General features: G+C 41.5%; 3 protein-coding genes across 6 annotated transcripts in view; 1 reads left to right on the plus strand and 2 right to left on the minus strand.

The window, feature by feature from the left end:
• The window catches only part of pip5k1ca (phosphatidylinositol-4-phosphate 5-kinase, type I, gamma a), a 38,193-nt gene extending 25,504 nt beyond the window's left edge, over positions 1–12,689 (minus strand). The window contains exon 1 of the mRNA XM_041040140.1: positions 12,366–12,689. Coding sequence (XP_040896074.1) covers positions 12,366–12,498 — 133 coding nt within the window. The 5' untranslated portion in view covers positions 12,499–12,689. The remainder of the gene's footprint in view (positions 1–12,365) is intronic.
• Positions 12,690–14,482: 1,793 nt separating this feature from the next.
• gpx4a (glutathione peroxidase 4a) lies at positions 14,483–22,057 on the minus strand. 4 transcript variants are annotated; one of them, XM_041041279.1, is made up of 7 exons: positions 22,001–22,057; positions 16,527–16,621; positions 16,291–16,435; positions 15,788–15,939; positions 15,600–15,624; positions 15,321–15,380; positions 14,483–14,842 (listed from the first exon to the last, which is right to left on the minus strand). In XM_041041279.1, exons 1-7 carry the CDS (start codon positions 22,022–22,024, stop codon positions 14,810–14,812), a joined length of 534 nt encoding a protein of 177 aa, XP_040897213.1. In that variant the 5' UTR covers positions 22,025–22,057; the 3' UTR covers positions 14,483–14,809. The 4 variants fall into 4 exon arrangements, with proteins under 4 accessions (XP_040897213.1, XP_040897210.1, XP_040897209.1 ...); XM_041041276.1 differs by lacking the exon at positions 22,001–22,057 and adding an exon at positions 18,796–18,943; XM_041041275.1 differs by lacking the exon at positions 22,001–22,057 and adding an exon at positions 18,769–18,921.
• Positions 19,121–21,707, plus strand: polr2eb (RNA polymerase II, I and III subunit E, b). The gene is made up of 8 exons (XM_041041274.1): positions 19,121–19,309; positions 19,707–19,881; positions 20,042–20,157; positions 20,275–20,355; positions 20,482–20,540; positions 20,666–20,744; positions 21,250–21,322; positions 21,552–21,707. The coding sequence occupies exons 1-7, from the start codon at positions 19,253–19,255 to the stop codon at positions 21,313–21,315; spliced, it is 633 nt and encodes a 210-aa protein (XP_040897208.1). The 5' UTR covers positions 19,121–19,252; the 3' UTR covers positions 21,316–21,322; positions 21,552–21,707.
• Positions 22,058–22,111: the final 54 nt, after the last annotated feature.

Genomic DNA, 22,111 nt, shown 5'->3' on the forward strand with positions numbered 1-22,111 from the left:
GTTAAGACTGCCCTCAGAGAATGCATGCATGTGTAGGTATGTGAGTGTGCGACTGCTCACTGACTACAGGTTTAAAGGCGCTGTGAGTGTGAGTGTGAGTGTGAGTGTGTGTGTGTGTGTGTGTGTGTGTGTGTGTGTGGTGACCGAGCATGTGTGAGTCTGACTGTGGGCGTCAAAGCATGTGCTCTATCCCTCCCTACTTTCTACTTGCAGTTGCAAACCACCACGATGACTGTTTAACCAGTGACACAGATCAATTCGTGTCTATACAGTACAGACAGATGGATGGATGAACTATATACATAGTATATACATATATCTGGTTCCTATATGATGTCTTTATAATATTCCCAATACAATATTCCCACTGTATTTGACTTTTAATTGTAAAAGCAGTATTGCAGACACATATGAGGTTCTTTGCATCCTGAAATATCCGTAAACCTTCCTGAGTCTTCTATCCAAATCAGGATTTAAGGTGGTGCATTCACTTAATCCTCGACAGTCCTCGCCAACATAAAGTAAACCCAGACAAGAAGAAGAACCACTACTACAAATTAATTAAATTATGGGACGACAGAGACGGCTCTGAGAGGAAGCTCAGTATTATTCTGTTAAGGGAATTAAAGCTATCATAACTGCTAAAATCTAAGGAAAGCAGTATATTCAATAATTACATTTGTCAACTAATGTATTTGCCACATCTCATGATGACTTTCCCATAAAAACTGTGTGAAAAACATTTTCAGAAATATACCTCAACCCAGGAGCACAGTCTATTGACCTCTAATAGGAATACAAGCAATTCCACCCTCCACAGTGATAAGAGGCTGTAGGAAGGAGGGAAAAAAAATCCCTACTCCACCATCATGCTGCAGCAGCAGTCTGTAGAGTTCTTCAGGGGATGGAACTACAAATACTGTTTGCACAGAGGAAAACACTCAAACCCCACACTATTCAAATCCATTCTATCAAATAGAAATATTCAAGATGACTTGTGCCTCATTTTATGCACAGCTTCCCAAATTCAGCCGGTCAGATTTGCTATCTTTATAAACTTTCCACTAGAATCTCCTGTAGTATTTGAAATAAAGATTTGCCGCTTTGAAAACTGTTTCAAGGCAGCACAGAAGAGTGATGACTGACTCGCTTCTTGTTGAAGGGTAAATGTAGTCCTGTATGTAGACAATATCTAGTGTATTAAAAATCTGATTAAACACCTAAATGTGTGATAAAATGCTCACTGCCAATGTAGATATGAAACACTTTTTATCAACGCCTCTGCTGCTGCCACAAGCTCTTCCGCACACAGCATTAGCTGAAATAAGATCCCTGCAGAACTAACAGTCATAGCACATGACACATAAACACACATAAAACTAATTCTTGTTCAAACTTGCTGTGAAATGTGCAGGATAGCGCAGATCCTGAGAAGTGTACTCCTGAAGAAACATACGAATGACTAGCCAGCTCACGGTCGGATATTCTGCTATTCACTCTTCTATTCACACACACACACACACACACGTGCAAACACACACTTTTTCTCTCTCTTGTTTCCATGGTGCCCCAATTGAGGTCAACCAGCATTTTTATGACTAAGGCACGTGTGCCTGGAATCAGCAGACAGATGCTGCCTTCCACATGTCCCTCGCACGCTGCTGTTAAACAGAAGCATTAGCACAGCCACAGAGAAATGTATGACACAATGTACACACATGCACATGCATACAGGCTTGCTACCATTAATATAAGCATGACTGAAAAGGCAAAACAAAACCAGCAGCAGTCTTCTGGACATTAACAATATCAAACCTTGCTTTTGTTTTTAAACTACATCCAAAAAAAAAATGACTTATGTGTCTCACCTAATTGTTAATATTGTATGGCGAAGGCACCAGTGATGTGTGTTACTGACAGCAATGTCTGACCCAGATGGGATCGATACTAGGACTCCCCGAGGATGAGCTAAGTAAGAGGCAGTCTCTGAGACGATTGTTTGTTATATTGGCAGAGGCTGAGCGATGGTGCTCCAGCTATTGATTGGCCGTTAATTTTTCATGCCACAACAAAGCAGCGTACGATTATTGTGTCAAAGTGCGCCCGACCTGACCTGTAGAAAGTCCATGAGTCCATGATGCTGTCAAATTTTAAAAGAGCAGGGAGATCAACAAGGCAGCCAACTCGATGCAACGTGGAGTAAAATACAGTCAGCTCTTATGTCAGTATTTTGCCCAGTGAACAAAGCTGTGGTATTGTAATATTATCTCTGACAACAGCGTGAGGATGAAATGAGTGGTTAGAGGAGAGTCATTTGTTGTCTCATGTTCAGGATGCTGCAGAAGTGAAGACAGACCGAGCCGCCTGGAGGACCTCCTTTTTTTTTTTTTTAGAATATGTTAATTTATGGTTAACCTTAGCCTAGTTCACTCTGCTCAGTGGGGTTATACAACAGCGATGGCTGCTGTTTAGACTGAGGGAAGGCAAACTGATCCTAAATCGGTGTCGTCGGGCCATTCCACCCCTGAGCCCTTGATCTCAGTAGCCAGTAGACTGAGTATTTTTCCATGACTGCACCAGTTAGCCAGTATGGTCCTCATTCTCTGTCCCTGGCATCAGTCCAGAATGAAAATGTAGAGGCAGTAAAAAGGCCTAATAGAGTACGACTGCGTGATAATCTAGTATTATAAGTCTTATCATGTCCTTAATGATTTCCAGCATATGGTGTTTACTTGGTAAACACATACGACGGTCTCCAGGCTCCTGATAACTCTCTGTTGTCTCTGCAGGTGATATTTTCGGAAACCTTGACATCTCCCTACTCCTTTCTGTCAACAGCTGAACCTACTTTACTGTTTTGTTGTTTTGTTTACCACTGTCAACTGTAAAGTGATACTTTCAGTTCAACTTTTAACTGTTATATTTTAAACACCCGTGCAGATGGAGTGTGACCAGAAACATGGATAAGTGTTTACATGTCACAGTATCCTGGTTTCTCTCGGAGTAATCCAGCCCAACCCAACCAGCAAACGAGCTTCTCTGTGTTTCTGTAACTAGGACATGATGTTACTATGCACAAACACATTAGCAGGAGACTCTACAATCCCAGCACTAATGCCCATGTAAACATACTCACTGTTTCTCTCTACGGGTGTGTAGGTGTAGATATCTGTGTGTGCATCTAAGGATATCAATAATTCCTCTAAACTGATCATCAGTGCAATGCTACTTGGATGGTGACAGTTATAATTAAAGGGTCATCAACTTACTAATGCTAAGCTTTTCAAAGAGGCTTAAACGTTCCTCGCAATTACGGCACTCTGGCAGAATAACATCCTTATGGCTTATCCTTACAGCTTCTGAATGTAAACACACAAAGAGGCAGCCACAGGCAGAGGAATACATATAATCAGTAATGCTAGCTACTTACAGACTACTGCAGAAAGTATGGTTGAACCCAGCTCTAAATAAGTTAACACGACTTAAACCGGCATGGTGGTATCGGCACACATCCACGAGATTCTACCTAAAACACCCCCCCGGGCAATTCTCTGATTTCCTGAACAAAACGGTGTGCACAGAGGGGGAAATGATGCGTCCCTGTCAGTGCATATCATACACTTTGTATAAGGGGGAGTATAAGCAGGGGGCCGGAGAGGAGAGGACAGGACAGCTTTTCATTGTGCCAAGTCATCCATTATGATCAATAGCATCAGGCAGGCAAGCCGGCTTAATAAAAAGCTTCCTGCCATCAGCTGGATCAGAAAAACCTCCCTTTGAGACATTCAGCTTGAAACTAGATGATGAACGATGCACAGACAAACAGCGGCTGAAAAGCTACAAGAAAGCTTTCTGAGAAATACTACCGAGCTGCAAGTCACAATGTTTTTCTTTAATCTGCTCATTACTTTCTCAATAAATAGATCAATTGTTTGATCAATAAAATGTCAGAAAATACAAAAATATTGAATACTGCCCATGACAATCTCCCAGAGCCCAAGGTAACATTTTCAGATGAATTTGTTTTGTCTGACTGACAGCAAGCACAAACAAAAATTAGAGAATAATGAGCATTTCTGCTTAAAAAATGAACTAATTGACTACTCAATTATCAACATTGCTGTTTGACTAATTTGTGTCCTCTCTACACAAGTTAAGAGACCTCTTCTATAATTAATTACCAAATTAGCCAGGGTTAGTGTTACTGTTACAGTTTGATTAAGACGCTGTGGAAATACAAAAAAAAAAAACCTCTATGAAATGCAAACTGTAATTAAGTTCAAAAGAGCTATTTCCAAGAGAAAAACTACGGCAACGGTGCTGCTTGCTTTAGACTAAGCTGCAATCTTTTTTCCATGCCATTTAAGCAGATGAAAACAGAGCAAGCACCACTGATTTTCTTAAGACAACAAACTACTGCTGAGCTGTAAAACAGCGCACTACATACCAAAACAGACCTACACCTATAATTTTCAGCTCAGGCCTTCTCCACTGTTTCAGAGCAGGAAACACTGCAGACACACTCGTCCCCATAACTCCAGTTGGCCTGGCTTGACTGTGGTTCACCCAGACAGAATCTGAATCTTCTGAGGTTTTGTAAGCGTCTCACAGGCAGACAGCAGCCCAAATGCAAAGCCAGCCAAGTCACGGTCACTATTACTTTGCTATCCCTAATCCCAATCCTAGGCTACTAGACTAACGATCTGGATTATCGGGATAAGATGGTGCCAACGCAAGGACAGGTGGAAGTCAAGAGACCGTCTGGTTTTCTGGTTTGCTGGCTGCCTGTTACATACTGTCTCTGTTGCTCTTCAACATTAGAGCAAATGCACCTGACATCTTTACAGGTTTCAGAGAGATTCACTGATGACTGCAGGAACGCCTTCTGTTATCAGAACAGTCAAGTTTTCCACATTTCTCTGCCAGTGAAAAGGTTGACAGAAGAAATCGTCTGATAAAAGTGCAAACATCAATAAAATGCCACACTTGCCAGGACTCTGCCAGTCAGCACTCTACCGCCCGCCGCTTTCACCGTCCAAATCCATTTATTTAACATTTAAACTGTGACAATGAGAGGTGGCTTACATGACTGACTCCGCAATTAGTGACGGCAGCTAATGACTCCCGACTAAATTCTCCCACCGTTCAGAGGAGCCTGCAACAGTTACATCCCCATTTCACACTGTGGATCGAACTGATGGAACAGGTGGCTATGAAAGTGTAATTTTTCCTTGGAGAGGCCTGAAAGCTCAGCGGACTTTGAAATGGAAATCCAAAGCGAGGAGATGCGGGGAAAGTTGTCTTTGCTGAAGAGGAGTCTAGCTGCTCAGCCAAGCTCTGACAGAATATCGTGAGCACAACAACGATAGCAGCTTGTTTTTACACACACCAAAGGGAAACCACACACACACACACACACACACACACATACACCTCCAAACACTCAATACAACAGCTACCCCTCACTGTCAGGGATGCAGACATCTACCTGTGTGTTTATGAGTGGTTTATGGTTCATTTTATAGTCACAGTTTTAGGCTAACTACTGGGAATGTTGTATTAATACCATTAGATTGATATGTCAAGCGCGTGTGTGTGTCCTATACTCCCCCTGGGATGAGACTGACAGGGTTGAGTAGCAGCACCCTGTTCTGTGGGCAAAGCTAAAAACAGCTCAGTCCTCCTGGCAAAATGACACACACACACACACACACACACGCACACAGACACACACACACACACACGCACACAAACAAACACGAGTGCTCAAACTCTTATGCAATTTCAGTATGTTTTTCATTGCTGAGCTCCCAGATCACGACTGAGCTGAGTGATCCTTGCTGATCCTCAAAATGCAGTGAAAGCTGTCAAGCAAGGGAAAAGAGTCCTTTTATGGACTAAGGGGCTGAGGAGAGGAGAGGAGAGGAGAGGAAAGGAGAGGAGAGGAGAGGAGTACAGTGGATACAGAGTTATGAGAGTTGAGAGTTAGTAATACAAATAAACAGGGCGGTGATCAGCCTGACTCCTGTGTGCTGCTGTGTTATTGCTGAGGGCAGCATCTTCTGCCGGCGGTGGTGACTCAGTGGAGGGTAATCTGCTCTAACTACAGAAGGAACACAGAACAGTGCAGGTCGCAGCAGCTCCCGTCAGTCTCACACCTGCACAGAAAAAAATCTACACAGCCACCTGCAGATTTGATGGCACTACAGAGCTGAAATTCAAACAAAACAATCAAACTCTTGTATCGCTCAAGAAGGCAACACACAGTCGTACGCACGCAGTGAGTTGTTTCGGCGGTAACACTTACACATGCATTACAGATTTGTGTTGCATTATCTAACCGTCAGAAAGCTGAAATGGTTTTCCCAGCGCTGCCCCTGACAATAAGTACTTAAATTCAACAATGACAACAAAAGCAGCAGTCTAGATTTAAATTGCTTCAATCAGTATCAGTTATCTGTAGCAGCCTTAGGTATACAGTTAATTACTCAGCAAGGTGTATGCTATCATTTACCATTCTACCAACAGAAAACTGCCTCTGTCTCATGCACAGTGTGAGGCTGCACTCACTGTGGTTTCAAAGAGAAATCCTCTCCACAACTACAGTAAAAAAAAAAAAAAACTGGCTGACAGACAGACAGACAGATAGCAGCCTTGGCCTTTTGTAAAATACAATGCAGCAAATAACACAGCCTGCAGCTGCTGATCCAGCACGAAACTGTGTGGAAAATGAACACTCTTTACTGGGCTGCCACAGAGAGTCAAAACATGGAGGAGACAGAAATGCGAATGTGGAGAGAGCCTGGAGAAGAGCGAACCGAGTATTTTTCCCTGCAGTGCGAAGAAAGTAATAATCACACACTGATGGGATTTTGGAGCAGAACATATTACAATTTGGGAGCAACACAACCTTGTAACTGTGACATAACAACCTTGAAGAGATCCAAGGCCAGAACTGTGGACATGAAAGCAGAGGACAGTTTGCACTGTACCTTTGTTCAGTCTGTGTTTACAATATGCATGTAATTAGCATTCGGTGAAACAGTAATTATGTATTTGGAATTACTTCGTAAGTACAAACTGCAAGTGGAAAACAACTCTAAAAACACAATTATATGGTTGAAACTGGGCTGAGATCAGCAAGCTCAGAAAAACAAATGAAAAAAATGTGTATACCGAAATAGAAATATTTCAGTATACACATTCACATCACAGCTGTGAAGCTGAATGCAGTGAATCCAGCAGCAGTATCACCCCTCATTACTTGCACAATTATTTCTATATGTAAAGGGAAGAAGGACTGATTATATACAAGCTCTGCCTCACGTGACAGGTGAGGTGTGCTTTCACATCACTACGCCTATTTAATAAATAAAATGTACGTCACTACGGTGGGCACAGAGTGTGTCAGAAGCTACCCACAAAAAGCTCAATAAATCATGGCCGGAGTGACAAATCTGAGCAAACAGGGCAGTAAATCCAACTCATAAACTTAAGATGAGACAAAATCTGTGCTTCAGGCCAGTCAGTGATTTCAGATAGACACCAGAAAATGCAGCCTTGATTACTTAAGTCCACTCTTCTCCCTGGATCCACAGCAAATTCACCATCACATGAGCAAGGGGGAGAGTATTGCCTGTAGCAGGGTCAGGGAGACTGAATTTGCCGACCAGGCCCACACTGTTTAATGAATGAATAAATTTTCTCACTGCTCAGATCCCATTAAACTTACATTGACCCTCCAGCATCTCTGTCCTCTACCGTGCAAGGGCTTTGTTTACCATTCACTTTGAATTGGCTCAGACTGTAAATAACTGTCAGAAAAAAAAAAGAATTTTCAATGGCATCTGCTCTATATTACAGGGGAACTATGGTTTTCATTATTGATCAAAGTGTTAATTATCTGCTGGGTTAATAAGTTTTTTTCACTTGGTCTATAAAGTGTCAGAAATTGATTGAAAGTGTGATGAAAACACAGGGAAAACATTCACACAAACACTGCTGTGCACAGTACAGGTGTGGTCACAGTAGCCCCAAGGTCCCAAATCTGCAAACATCCAGCTTCACTTTCTAATTTCCAGAATAGGTGTGATTACTGAAGCCCCACGCAGGTACCACTTGAATGCTTTCTTCGCTGAGAAATAATCTCCACTAATTCTATGAAGGTGGTTCGGATAAGTTTGACAGCTTCGTGTTCCTGTCTGACTGTGCACATGCTCCTGCCAGTTATGAAATAATAATAGCCTGCACAGTGGGCACATAAACTCCCTTAATTGAAAACAGCAGGTCCCTGCCTTATTACCCTTCTGAGGGAAGCCTGGGCAGCTTGACACGACAGAGCCTCATTCAGTGGCACATATGCAGTCTTTTACAGCAGCAAATTCACCACAACAGAAGACAGTGCAACCTAAAATTCTTTGTGTGTCTCTCCTCCCTGCCTCCGTCTCCGTCTCCATCTCCTCTATTTACTCTCTCCCTCCCTGATCTTCCCAGAAGGTATCGCTCAGAAAATGAAAAAACCTGGTCGAGCACAAGGACAGACAGCAGCAAACACAACGCTCCTGCCGTGTCTGTTTAAAATAGCTACTGTGGCACACAGCCCCCACCTGCAGACAAAATCAGCAGCATGTAAGACGTAACTGAACTGCGTCATCATCTACATTTGTTAAATAACATGACATCAAATAACCTGGCAGAGGTTCAAACTCCTATCCAAGCTCGGTGAACAGGCCACCGGGATACAAACTGATCCTGGCACAGAGGGAGAGAGAGGGAGATGGTGACAGAGACCTCGCAGAGGGAATAATATGGAGGAAACAGATGAATGGTAAATTCCACAGGAGGCAACCACCCTTTGTGCTTCCGTCAGCAATTCTGACAGGCCATGCCTAAAGCGGTGAAACACAAGAGCGGTAGAGGACTGATGGGTAGTGACAAATGACTGAGCCGGGGGAATCACTCGCAGAGGAGGAGGTAGATGTGTTGTATCTCACTCAGGGAGTAAGACGAGAGGACAGAAGGCAGGTGAGAGGAAAGAAGAGGAGAGTAAGGAGAAGTGAGGAGAGGAGGTAAAAAACAAAAAAGGCTGCGGAGGTTAGAGGTGACAGGAGTTGGGTACGAGTGTGGGGAGAAGATAAGCGAGACGCTGTCACACTTACAAGAGACCATAGGGACAAATTACGACTGCCTGAGGATGAGGAGCTTTGAATGGGACTAAAAGCCCAGACATCTATTTAACAGCCAGCTGTGACACCCACACAACATTGTACTCAGACATTCAGAGCAGCTGAGCTGAACACTGCAGTCTGCAATTACACATACGCAGGATCTGACGTTAGCCAAGCTCTCAGTTTGAGCACTTTGACGAGTTACGTGAACATCCAGCATCTCAAGGAACCAATAACGATCAAGCCGGACCTTTGCAGCTGACATTTCCATTCATTCCTACTGAGCAGTGCAAATGACACACTGTCGTTACCCTAACGACACTAACACAATCCCTGGGTTTAACACTTTTCAGCTGAACAGCCTCCAATGCACTCTCTCTCTCTTTAAGACCTTTCATTGACAGATGTTGCATGGGAGTCATGGTGTGATCCACACCTACCCCTCCCTTCTGCAGAGCTTACGAGACAAACTAGCTTAACCTACAAAAGCTTCGTGTCAGCGGACACACACAGTATTAGCAATACAAACAAGAAGACCGACAACACAGAAGTAGGTTCACCTTCAAAACCATGCTGCAAATAGCACAATGTAAGAATAATTAAGTCAAACAGGGACAGAAACTACGACAGAGCACTGCAGTGTCTGATAATATTGCTAGCTGGGAGCTGATGTGTTTGCACGTTCATTGTTGTTGATATGTTTGATGTTTGATAACATTATGACACCATGCTGTAGGTCTGATTAAAATGGTGATAAAAAGAACAGAGTTTGGGTTGACTCTCTCTCTCAGCCTTTAGTGATACATTTTAAAATGTATGTACAGAATTTATCTCTGTTCAAGCAGTCGTGTATTTAAGAGACATCTCTGGCTGCTTATGTCAGGGATATATTCAAAGCAACATGCTACTGGCTGATACTAATGAGAGAAATAACAGATTCACACGAGTAGTGTGTTAATTTACTCTGCTACAGCACAGGAATAATGCTTACTTTACAGCAGGTGTTTGGATCTGCATCTTTATAGAATAATGGATTAAACTGTGTGTACCCAAAGGCTTTTCATTAGAAAACGTGTGATTTTACATTTGTTTCACTGGACGACTTGTTGCGAGATATCAACTGGGCCGGCTTTTTCTTTAATGGGATTTCATTAGCAACCATAAAATGCGTGCCGAGTAGCATATCAGGGCAGCGCTGCATGGATGATGGGCGTAATTGAAATATGTCTTGCCTCAGTAATATTTAAAATCAACTCAACCTACCGCATTAGCTGATTCAGAGATAAATAAAGCTGAGGTCAAATGGGGTAACAAAGTTGAAGACTGAAGGCTTGAGAGAACCTCTGTTGCTTTTATGATCGTCTCACAGCCAATGTCAGGCAACTCAAAATACAGCAGGCAGGTGAATACTAACTATCTGTGAACCATCAACCTGAATACATGTGGCAGGGGACAGGTGTACTCAATAATGGATCTGTTTAACACTGTACATCTGAGCACGCAATCTTTCTCTCTCTCTCTCAAGTAAGGCTTGTGTTTTTCATTGCATGTGAAGGTGCATTGAGTGAGCAGGCACACACTTGTGAAATTGCCCCGGGTGCATGAGACACGCGCCATCAAACATGCTAGGAAAAAAAAAAAGGCATCTGCAGCCAAAGGCACCCCACTTCCATTTTCATCCACTGGTGCAGCTAAGCTCAACGAGTAACCCTCACCGGACAGCCCGTTGATTCATGAGCCTGTTCTATGCGTAGGTACTGAGCTCTTTTCAAAGTCAGCAGTTTCGTCACCAGGGACAATGAAACCCCTAAACTGTGAGGTACAGTAAACACGACCAGAGATTACAGCATGACCGATAGCTGTTGCAATCAAGAGCCCAACATACACCCACAGAAACACATACATGCGTTTAAATGTAAAATGTGCTTTTAAAAATCATTCAAAACAAAATTTATGTTGCTTTACAAATCAAGCACTGATAAAAACCTGTAAAGGACAAGTCTGTGAATGCAAAGTCCACAATCTAGGCAACAGCGGAAAGGAGGGTTCTCATGTCTTAGCACACCTCCCTCGTGTCTCATCAGTGATAGACATGCAACAAATGCAGCCTGTAACCTGCCTATGACACAAAGGGCCGCAACAAAGCAATGACAACACAGCTAACCGTTATTCACTACACAAAACTGTACAACACTGTTAATATTTTTCACAGATGACATTCTAACATGCCACACTAGGAAAAGCACAGGTGTAAATTATAAAATTAATGATGGATGAATCCCATTCAGTTGCTTCAGATTCAGGGTCTCGGTACTGTTCGTGCAGGGTCACTGTCATGAGTTGCTGAAGCACTTTAATAAAACAGAGCCATAATTCAATGATCAGTAACAACCTGTGCTTTTCCTTCCGTGGCAAGTCAAAATGTCTGCTGTGACAAAGGCCTATCTCACGTCTTCCAATGTGGTGGCTTGGTCTCAGTTAAAAAGAAACACCCTTTAAATAAAAAAAGAGCATGTCTTAGTGCCAGGAGTCTCAGCCTACCACAGTCACAGCCACAGTGGCTGCAGTTTGTTCATCAGTCGCCCTCTTTGCCAAATTTTTGGAATTTCTGGCTCCACAAACTGTCAAATTAAAGATGGTGCCAGTTACTGGTTTCTGCTAGTATATAATGTTTTTTCTACAGCCTATGGGTGACAGGCGGTGGTTATGCTTGGTGCTGTAAAATTTACATATCGTTACTTAAAAACGAGGGAGGGGGGGAATATTCTTCCTTTGGAGGAGGCTGGTAAGAAATCCTAGCTACACCCGTCTATTCCTATATGTCAAACCAGGTAACTGGACATATTTATAGTTACACCATGCTTAATATTTGTCTTTCAAACATCCGGCTATTGGTACAGGTTTCCTATTCTCGTTTTTTTTTGGGGGGGGGGGGGGGGGGGGTCACTGGCTAGTCACGACTGTGCCTACACGCATGTACAATAAACATTTTACAGTAACAGTACCTAACTTCACCTGCTCCCTTCATCCATTCAGCTAAGTTAGCTGCTAGCCTAGCTTACCAATTCCTTGCTAGCAAAGATGAGTCGGGACTTTTGGTCACGGCGGTAGCATCACACACTTAAATGGAAACGGATGCGAGCATAATGAAATACGCGTTCATGGCGAAAATGGTTCATCTGAAAGGTGACAACGTACCCATGTCTGCGGCGTCCATCCCGTAGCTAACTCCAACCACCGTGTCCGCATCATCGGATGCTGCGGCCGCGGACAGCGGGCTCCCGTCCCTGGCCTCCGACAGCCCGACCGCTCCCTCGGCTGCTGCTTCCATTCAGCCTCCCGGAGGAAAGAAAAAAACAGACAAGCCCCTCCGAATGTAAGACCCACAGCGACGGTGCTGTCCCGGCGGGAGGGAGGAGGAATGTGTTATCTGATATAAATAATCAAACGGGGGAATATGTGATAGTTGTCCGCGACGGCCCCTTCATCTGTGCAACGTTCCCTCACGTTGGCGGCACACAGTCCGCTCCTCTCCGGTCCTCTCAGGTCGACTGCACCGTGCTTGCTGCTGCTACGCTGCTGCCGCTGCCTGCTTTTGTGCTGCTGGACACTGTGGCTCCCTCTGCAGGAGACTGAGGGGACCGCAGCCAGGAGCTCAGAGTGCCTGCTTGGATGCTCTGAATCACATGCAGAGGTCAGCCTGAACTGGTGGAGTCTGGAGCCGTTGCTTTACATGGACATTGCCTTGTGGTGAATCAGTACCTTTTATTTCCCCACATGTTTTGCTGTATTTCTGCTTCAAACAACAGCATCGTGTTATGTCGCATGTGTGCTAATATCACATGTTGCAGCTTTCAGCTGTGAAAACCCAGTCTAAATAACTGTATTAGGAAATAAAACAGAATAGAATATAGTAAGAATCACATCTTTTTCTCAAGCCCTCATACCACCTTTGACATTTTAATCTTTACTTAAGACCACAGCCCATTCAAAGCAGACAGGCCTACTCCTTACTAACCATCATTGCTACCAAGCTTCTGCATCCTAAAGATACAGTGCTATCATATCTACTCAGACTATACTGGATACTTTCCTCCGGCTGAATCGATTAGGTTTCTGGCTCCAAAGCAAAAGAAGTATTACCTTAATTAAACTTCTGATTACACTTGTAATATTGGTTTGTTTGCTGACACCGTTTAAAAGCCACATGACCAATATCCAAGGGTATTATTAAAACTAATTTGTGTTTCAATATTAATTAATATTCATTTGCATAAAGCTTGGTGTAATATAACGGCAGTTTGACTAAAACCTCCCACAGCTGTTTTCCTCCACCATGCTTGTGTACAGAGCAGGAAAAAAAACTCTAACAAGACCTCAAAGCACTTCCTTTTACCTGGTTCTAGATTGAACCCGGTGTGCATTAGTCATAGTCTACCGTGGGATTATTCATAGGCATTTGTATTTCTTTCCAAGGCAAAAACACAAGGAAGTAGATCGTTTGTCTGCTTCAGTCTTTTAAAATAATATGAATAGGGTTTTGCAAGGCTTCGCACAAGGATGAGTCCACTCCAATCTGAACCTGCTTTTTTGTATTTGCTTGTGATCCCTTAACAGAGAGCCAGGACAGTCAGACCTCTCATGAAAACTGCATTTCCTTACCACATTTTTAAATATATATTATATAATATAGGACTGAGGTTAAACTCTACAGCATTTCACAGGAAAAAGATGTGAAATTAACATTTTTTTGTCGCACAATATTGTTTTTACTACCCATCATCATCACCCCCAGGTTGGGAACCACTGATCTTGGCTACTCTGAAATCAAAGTTTTACGAGTTTTTTATTTAAAGTATATAGTTTGTATGGGATAGTCTAAGGGATTAATCACTGTCTCTACAACCATCTCTATTGTGGTGGAAGAGTAGACATGTGACAGTATTTTCCTCCCTACAGGTAACATGATATCGACAAACCATCACTGTGCCTGTCATCTAAGTATTGAGTTGCTGTACTATGAATCCAAAGTGCACTAGATAAGGTTGCTACGCTGTACTTTTTTCTACCCAGAGGGACAAATCCCACGGTTTCATTTTAAGCTCCAGTGCTCACTTGTTAAGGATTTTCTGACTCACACACACACACTTACATTTTTCAGTATGACAGAAATAGACATTTTGAGTCACTGTTAACCATTTCCATTATGTGAAAGACTGTCGTGAACATGAACATCAACTACAAGCAGCACCAATATTTATACTTGAAAACCCCCAGCAGTTTACTGACAGAACATAAACAATGCAGACAAAGTGTAATATGAAGAAAATCGTAGTGCAGTTTATTTTGAAAATAATGCCACACATTAATCTATGACAAGTATAAATGATGGATTAATGGATCCCTTCTCCTTCTCTCCACAGATACTAATGAATATAAGCTTGGTAATCCTCCCAGGAGGTTTGCACGCCATTTTCATCAGGTCTGCCCTTTCCGCCATACGGGTTTATGAGCAGACCGTCACTGGTCTGGGGTGGATCCAAACTATATTCACTGATGCATGGAGAGGCAGAGAAAAGGGCGATGGAAAGACAAAATGGATGGAGTATCAGTAAGTGAGGTATCAGTCATTTGTCAGAGGTTTAAAGGTATCGGGGAAGATCCTTCTCCACCACCTGGAAAGAAAAAAAAGAGTAAAAGATGGTATTATAGTTTATTATTATTTATATATAAATAATAGTTTATTAATAATTCCTACAACGATTTGACAACACACAGGGTGTGTTACAGCTACAGTGGCATATGAATTTTGCACTGTTTTTGTGAGTTATGGGCTGGAATTATTGGCAATTTACATGACAGGACAAATCTGTTACATTCCAAAAGGATATCCTCTCTCAACGTTGACGTTTTGTTTATTTATTTAACTTATTCATCCTTTCTGTTAAACAGTAGAATTTTCATATGTACACAATGATATTTCTGGCCAGCTAAAAAAAAAACAGCAAAGCTCTTCCTGGTGGTAGCAGGCCTCTGAAAGCAAATGATTACATGGCCACATAGGAAGGCTAAAAATAAAAAGCCTGCAAAGTGCACTGTAGTATTACTATTAACACTATAGTATCTGTAGTTATGGAAGATGTTTGTACATACACTTGGATCGTCCAGGGGTCCGTATCGCTTCACCACCTGTCCCTCTCTATTGATCAAAAACTAGAGAGGAAGAAAAAATGAAAATGAAAGAAAAGAAAAGAATTTGTGAAAAGCATTTATGGGTTTCCTGCAATAATTTTTCTACGCCCTCAAATAGGCAATGCTATACTGTCGAGAGAGGGCAGCAGCTTAGTATTGATGCACAAAATCACAAGCACAGATTGTGTGCTCTATTAATTCTGGTGATGACTAAACTTATAATAAATAATGGCTGTTTACCTTAGTAAAATTCCACTTGATGCTACTGCAGGAGTGAAAGCAAACCATATGTTAGAAAATAACCACTAAGTGAGCACTTTAATTTGATCGTTTCATGTCACATCACACAACCCTTTGTTTTATAATGAGAGAAGTGCCACTCCATCTCTTAGCTCCAGTGCTCAGTGATTCATGGATTCGCCACTTACTTTCCAAACACGCCTCTCCCGTTGGGCTGGTCCTTCAGCCACTTCCACAGAGGGTGAGCATTGGCCCCATTCACATCAATCTTACTGAACATGTCAAACTGAGCGTTGTAAGACTGGGCAAACTGTTTGATCTGAGTTTCATTGCCAGGCTCCTTCAAAGTAAAACAAGTGAGAAATGACAAAAGTGGTGAGCAACAGTCAAGTACGCACGAGCACGCACACACACACACATATATATGTAAAAGCTCCGTTACAAAATAAGAAAACTACAAAACCAGTGCCCACAGAACATAAGTTGGTTTAAATTACCACAATATGACGTTACTTTTCCCTTGGATTCACCATAAATAACAACAAATATTTTGTGGCTAAACTTTTCCATCTTTATCAGTAAAGAACACAGCATAAAGTCTCATGTAGGTTGTTGTGTAATGCAACTTTGCTGTTTCACATTTGCCTGTCCCATTATGCTCCTATAATAAGACACATTTGAGTTACTGTACCTGGTTCCCAAACTGGTTTGAGGGGAAGGCAAGGATGTGTAAACCTCTCTCAGCATACTTGGCGTGCATCTGCGCAAACTGAGAGTAGTTTACAGGGGTTTTACCTCATTTAGAGGCAACATTGGTGATGATGACAACATCCCCTCTGAAAATACAGACACATCCACAATGTTTTATGGAATTGTAATTGGATGCTGCAGAAAATTTAGGGAAAGAATATTGCATAGATAGATTACCTGTATTTTTCAAGGGAAACCACATTGCCGTCAATATCTGCTGCTGAGAAGTCGTAAATAGACGTGGCCCTCTGCCAGTCCTCTGTCGGGGCAGACTGTTGGAAAGAAAGAAGGGTAACAAAAAGAGTTGAGTGATGGGAGCTTACTTCCAAACTGACCAATCAGGTATTATTTGTGAGGATGGATGTGCCAACATTCACACTTCCATCCTGCTGCAATGGTATTAGATAACAAGAAATATGTTAAAATACAAGCATGATGATTTTTCCCACGAACAATCATCTTTAAAAACTAAAGGGGTTGAATTTCCACTGGGCCCAAATCATTACAAGACTATATGAATTCATTGCATAATACATTAAACATAAAATAAATGAAAAGAAAAAACCACTGGAATTTTTTCTGGAATGTTGAAATTCCAGAAAAAAAAAGCTCTAGACCTTCAATATAAACCAGTGTTTCAGTCCAAATGTCATTTTTTTTCTTACCATAGCCTGCAGCAGGACAGAGAAAAGGACAGTGGACCCTATCAGGCGCATGACTGCCCTTCAGTAAGGTCCTCTGAAGGCAGAGAGCGATCAAATCTCTAAACGACTCGGTGGCCTCAGCTACACCCACACTGTTGAACCACTATCCAACTACTGAGAGAGCATACATTCCAGTGTCCTCATATAAAGGGAGCAAGAGATCATTAACAGAATTGATAGGCTCTGATTCTCCAATAGGTCCCTCTTTGTTGCTGACGTCAGAAAGACACGTGTAGTCCACAGTTCACAACATTATCAAAAACTCATGAAGACTGTTAACTCCTTTTAAAAGCAAAGAAACTGGGCTGTGGGAGGCTGAGCTCCATGTGTCCAGAGCAAAGAGCAACAGTCTGAAGAAATGCATAAACATATTATATAATGGGCTTACTATGAGAATGACAAACAAAGTTACATCAGTAATGATTTGGCATGATTTGCAGCAAACATAACCTCCCAGGTCTTACCCTGGCATAAAAGCCAAAAATATTTGTTCATTCTACCAAATAATCATAATCTGGGAAAACAATAGTGTTACTGTTTTAAACAGAAAAAAAAAAGGAAAAAACAGAAAATTGGTAATAATCTGTGTTTCTGGCCAGGTATTTCTCCTAAATTGCTAAATTACAGTCTGGTGATACCAGTGGAACTGCCAGGCCACGAAAGGAAGTGAGTGATTGGGCAGCATGTTGATCTGATTTACAAGATTTTTAACATTTTCAGCACAGAAACAAGTACCAATACAAAAAAATACAGAAAGCCTACAGTATGATTCCGAACATACAATAAATTATCAAAAAACATATGTTTGACAAATTAAATATGTTTTGAGGGGGGGAGTGATGTATATATAGTGATGTATATGGAAGAAAAGATTTCTATAGGTACTACAAACTTATTTTTGCATTATAAGGCTGAGTAGGCACGCAGAGCCAGGAGTCCTATTTATATTCAGGAAATAGTTTCATGTGTGGTAAAAACAATTTTAAGCAGTGGAAGCTAACTAAGTACATTTACTCCTGTACTGTATGTACAGCATGTACAACTCTGACTCTGAAAATAACCTAAGTATTACTTATATTTATTTAGATTTTTCTGCTATAGGGTGCTGATCAGCTAAAATGAAGTTTCACCTCTGAAATACTAAGATACCGGCTGGACCAGAAAACGTGCTGACATGACCTCGTGTTATAAAACCTTTAAAATGACAGTGCCTGTTGCTGTGTTTCTCAGAACGATAAGCTTATCAGTTGACACCAGCAGCCAGATGGGGGAGTGCTGCTGCTGCTGCTGCTGCTGCTGCAGCAGAAACATCCGGTATCACAAACAAAACTCCTCATGTACCTCTGCATTATTCTTCTCTCTCCGACGCCTTCAATGAAGTAACACGCAGGTACAAACTAAAGTGCACTGCCTGTGTACGCAGTGTTTATAATCGCACGCCCACAGGCTGACAGATATATAAAGGTTTGTGAGAAACCGAGGGGTTGTCGGGTGAGTTAAGCAAAGTCTCGAGGAGAAACAGTAAAATACACGCAAAAAAAAATGTCACTTATCACTTATTAAAATATTACTTATTATTGTTCATATGCGAAATTTATGAAAGAAGCACAGCTGTTGTTACATAAGTCCATAACAGCATGTTACAGAAATCACTGTCATGCAGATCACAGCAGCACCCGCACCGCACACGCCAAGAACCGAATGGTATACGTTACCGTTGTGGATAAAACAAAGTACAGTACCATCGCCAGGAGTGCTCCGCTGCTCGCCACAGCCCCGAATGTCAAAAACACATATAACGGCCTCATTTTTTTTTAGAGCAGAAGCCACATTTGTACGGATCTATACTGTCATTGTATGTACAGACTCCGCCCTGCAGTTTGTTGTGAAACAGCGGTGGACTGAGGACAGAGCCGGATTAATGTAAGGTCCCTATGTTATTATTTATTATTATCCTTCATAATATTGTTATTATTATTTTGGTTATTACCATGTTATTATTGTAATTATCATTATTATTATTATTAAATTTGTATTCAAACTCTACCTATGCGCTACAGTCAGTGAAGACGTCATCAGACTGCGTCAGTAAACGAAAACGTGCGTCGCGTCGCCCGCTGGAGCGCAGTGATAAAATAAAATAAAACAAAAATATTGATTTAGATTAAATTTTTAAATAAGAGAACGTTTTGAGACGATATGGATGATGAAGAGGAAACGTACAGACTGTGGAAGATTCGCAAAACCATCATGCAGGTGTGTTTAGGTTTGATTTTTTTTTTTTAAGCTTGCTAGCGTAGCATGTAGCTTAGCTTAAACAGCGGTTCCGCTTTGTAGTTTTGGACACTGGATTTTTGTTACCTGTTTTGAATCGGAAATTTGTTTTAGTGTGATTTAGCTGGGGCTGACTCAGAGGAAGTGGACTCAGGATCGCTATTTTGTCCCTGCTGTGTAGCGCATGAGACTTTTTGTCGAGTTTTTCCAGGAAGCACTATCATTCAACCTCAACTTTAAACGAAAATAATGGAAATCTGTACATAACCTTGTAATCGCGGTTTACAATCGAGACCTTTGGTCTGCTCTAGTTTGCTTTCTGTTGTTATGGTTTGTCGCATACGCTCACTGACTTTATGGTCTTACTCTGTGCCACCAGCTGTGCCATGATAGAGGCTACTTGGTGACACAGGACGAGTTGGACCAGACACTGGAAGAGTTCAAGAGTCAGTTTGGAGACAAACCCAGCGAGGGTCGTCCCAGACGCACAGACCTCACTGTGCTGGTGGCGCACAATGATGACCCCACCGACCAGATGTTTGTTTTCTTTCCTGGTAGGTTCACACCCAATATTAGATACTAAATACCTAATGTTCTTGTATAGAAATACACAAATAATCATAGAGCTAAAGATGGGATCAGTGTCTGTACTTGTGAGTAAAACTGTTGATCCGTGACATTTTATTTATTTATCAACTTTTCTTCACTTTTCAGAGGAGCCCAAGGTGGGAATCAAGACAATTAAGATGTACTGTCAAAGGATGCAGGAAGAGAACATCACGCGAGCCCTCATTGTCGTTCAGATGGGTATGACACCCTCAGCTAAACAGGTAAACACAAATTTAAGATAAACCTAACACAAAAATTCCTTTTTGTGATTTCACTCACTCTCTGAATGTATGTTGCGCTGTTGGCAAAAACATATATATGAAAATGTCTTTCTACAGTCTCTAGTTGACATGGCGCCCAAATACATATTGGAGCAGTTTCTACAACAGGAGCTGCTTATTAACATCACAGAGCATGAGGTAAACAACATACTGATGAGTTCAGTGCATTATTCCATCAGCAGTATATTTCAAAAATGATCTCACAGACTGTGCCTCAGATGTACATTTTTGCGTTTGATGCATTTCTCCTTCTTTGTCTTTCAGCTTGTTCCAGAGCACATTGTTATGACAAAAGAGGAAGTGACAGAACTTCTGGCAAGATAGTATCCTATAAAACTGCAGTTCATTTAAGCAAAGAGCAGCACTGAGCTGTATCTAGTGTCTTTATAATGCACAGCAGTTCAAGAAAATAAGCGTTTGTTGTTCTTCCTTAACATGTTTACCTCAGTAAATTAAAAGAAAGTCAGCTGCCGAGGATCCAGGCTGGGGACCCTGTGGCTCGCTACTTTGGCTTGAAAAGAGGACAGGTAAGACATCTAGAAGACACTGTTAACTGACATAATGTATGAAATTCACTTGTATTCACTTAGGGCTGCATGGCGTTATGTTTTTAATCTTGGGTTGGTCATTTGAGAAATTACTCTTCAGTAAAGGCCTGTGATAACTGAAAGAGCTTTCTAGACCAATTACAAGACATGATGTTTTAAATTTGCATTTAATGGATAATCTGCTTTTTTGGGGTGGAGTGAAATAATTTATAATAATATTTCTGTGCTGTTGGATGTAACAGCTAAAATTACAAACCTAAACTGGACTTATCATACAATACAATACAATACAAATGGACAATTTCTGCCTTGCATGTGGATGAATGTCTGCCAACATGCACATACAAGAGGACTATGAATGCACCTTGTGTTCAAAATGTTCACTTGCCAGAGTAACTCATTTAACCGCCTGACAGACAGGTACTGTCTGTGGTGTGGACTGATTCCAGACTAAAAGTTTGCTATTTTTACTCATGTTTTCCAGGTAGTAAAGATCATCAGACCTAGTGAAACAGCTGGGAGGTACATCACATACAGACTGGTCCAGTGACAGACAGGTATGTTGTTTGGAATAAATTTGTATTTAGGCGTCATTGAGCAACTTGAGCTTGTAATATTATCCTCTGAACAGTAAAGTTAAAGATGTTAATCAAACACTGCCTCAGTGTCCATTCAGTTTACACAACATGTTAGTTCAGCCAAAACAGGTGTGTGTGTGTGAGGGGGGTGGCTATGGGTGTGTAGATGCTTTAAATAAAAACATATAAAGTATGTTTTATTTTCTAGATGTTCTTCTGGATCAACATTTAGCAGGACCAGTGAAGGAAACTGATGTCACAGCTTTCATCACTCATCTATGGACTATCCTTCTGCTTTTCAACGTGTTTTGTTTAAATATTTCATGTAATTACGGATTTTGTAAAATAAATGATTCAAAAAGTAATTAAATATTGTCTCTTCGACCTGATTCAGCTCACATGATCTCACCCTTTACATACGTGTCAAAAATTAATTTTATCTAACTTTATCTTTACAGCGCTTTTCAAAACAAAGTTACCAAGCATTTACATGATAGAACCAGGACCAAAACATTTCAGGACTAAGGCAAAAACATCAGGTAATTTAAAGCATGCAGAACTAAAATGCTTTATTAAAACCCCAACAATGACAAGTTTTAACTAAATACAGGATATAAATTCTGTCTACATCAGGCTGTAATGGTTTTAGCAGCTTACCTTCTTTTTTCTTTTGAAAGCCATGAAGGAGTTCCTGCAAACTGAAGCTTTTAGAGTTGGTTGCCTATTCTCCCTCACGTCACACAAATACCACCCACTGTGGTAGACCGT

This window comes from Toxotes jaculatrix, chromosome 6, assembly GCF_017976425.1.
Source record: "Toxotes jaculatrix isolate fToxJac2 chromosome 6, fToxJac2.pri, whole genome shotgun sequence".
In the NCBI taxonomy this organism is placed as follows: domain Eukaryota; kingdom Metazoa; phylum Chordata; class Actinopteri; family Toxotidae; genus Toxotes; species Toxotes jaculatrix.

Excerpts from the sequence above, each read along its gene's own strand:
- polr2eb (XM_041041274.1), top strand. The coding sequence starts at position 19,253 with ATGGATGATGAAGAGGAAACGTACAGACTGTGGAAGATTCGCAAAACC. Across the intron at positions 19,310-19,706 it reads TTCGCAAAACCATCATGCAG|CTGTGCCATGATAGAGGCTA; the intron begins GTGTGTTTAGGT and ends CTGTGCCACCAG. Across the intron at positions 20,745-21,249 it reads TTGGCTTGAAAAGAGGACAG|GTAGTAAAGATCATCAGACC; the intron begins GTAAGACATCTA and ends CATGTTTTCCAG.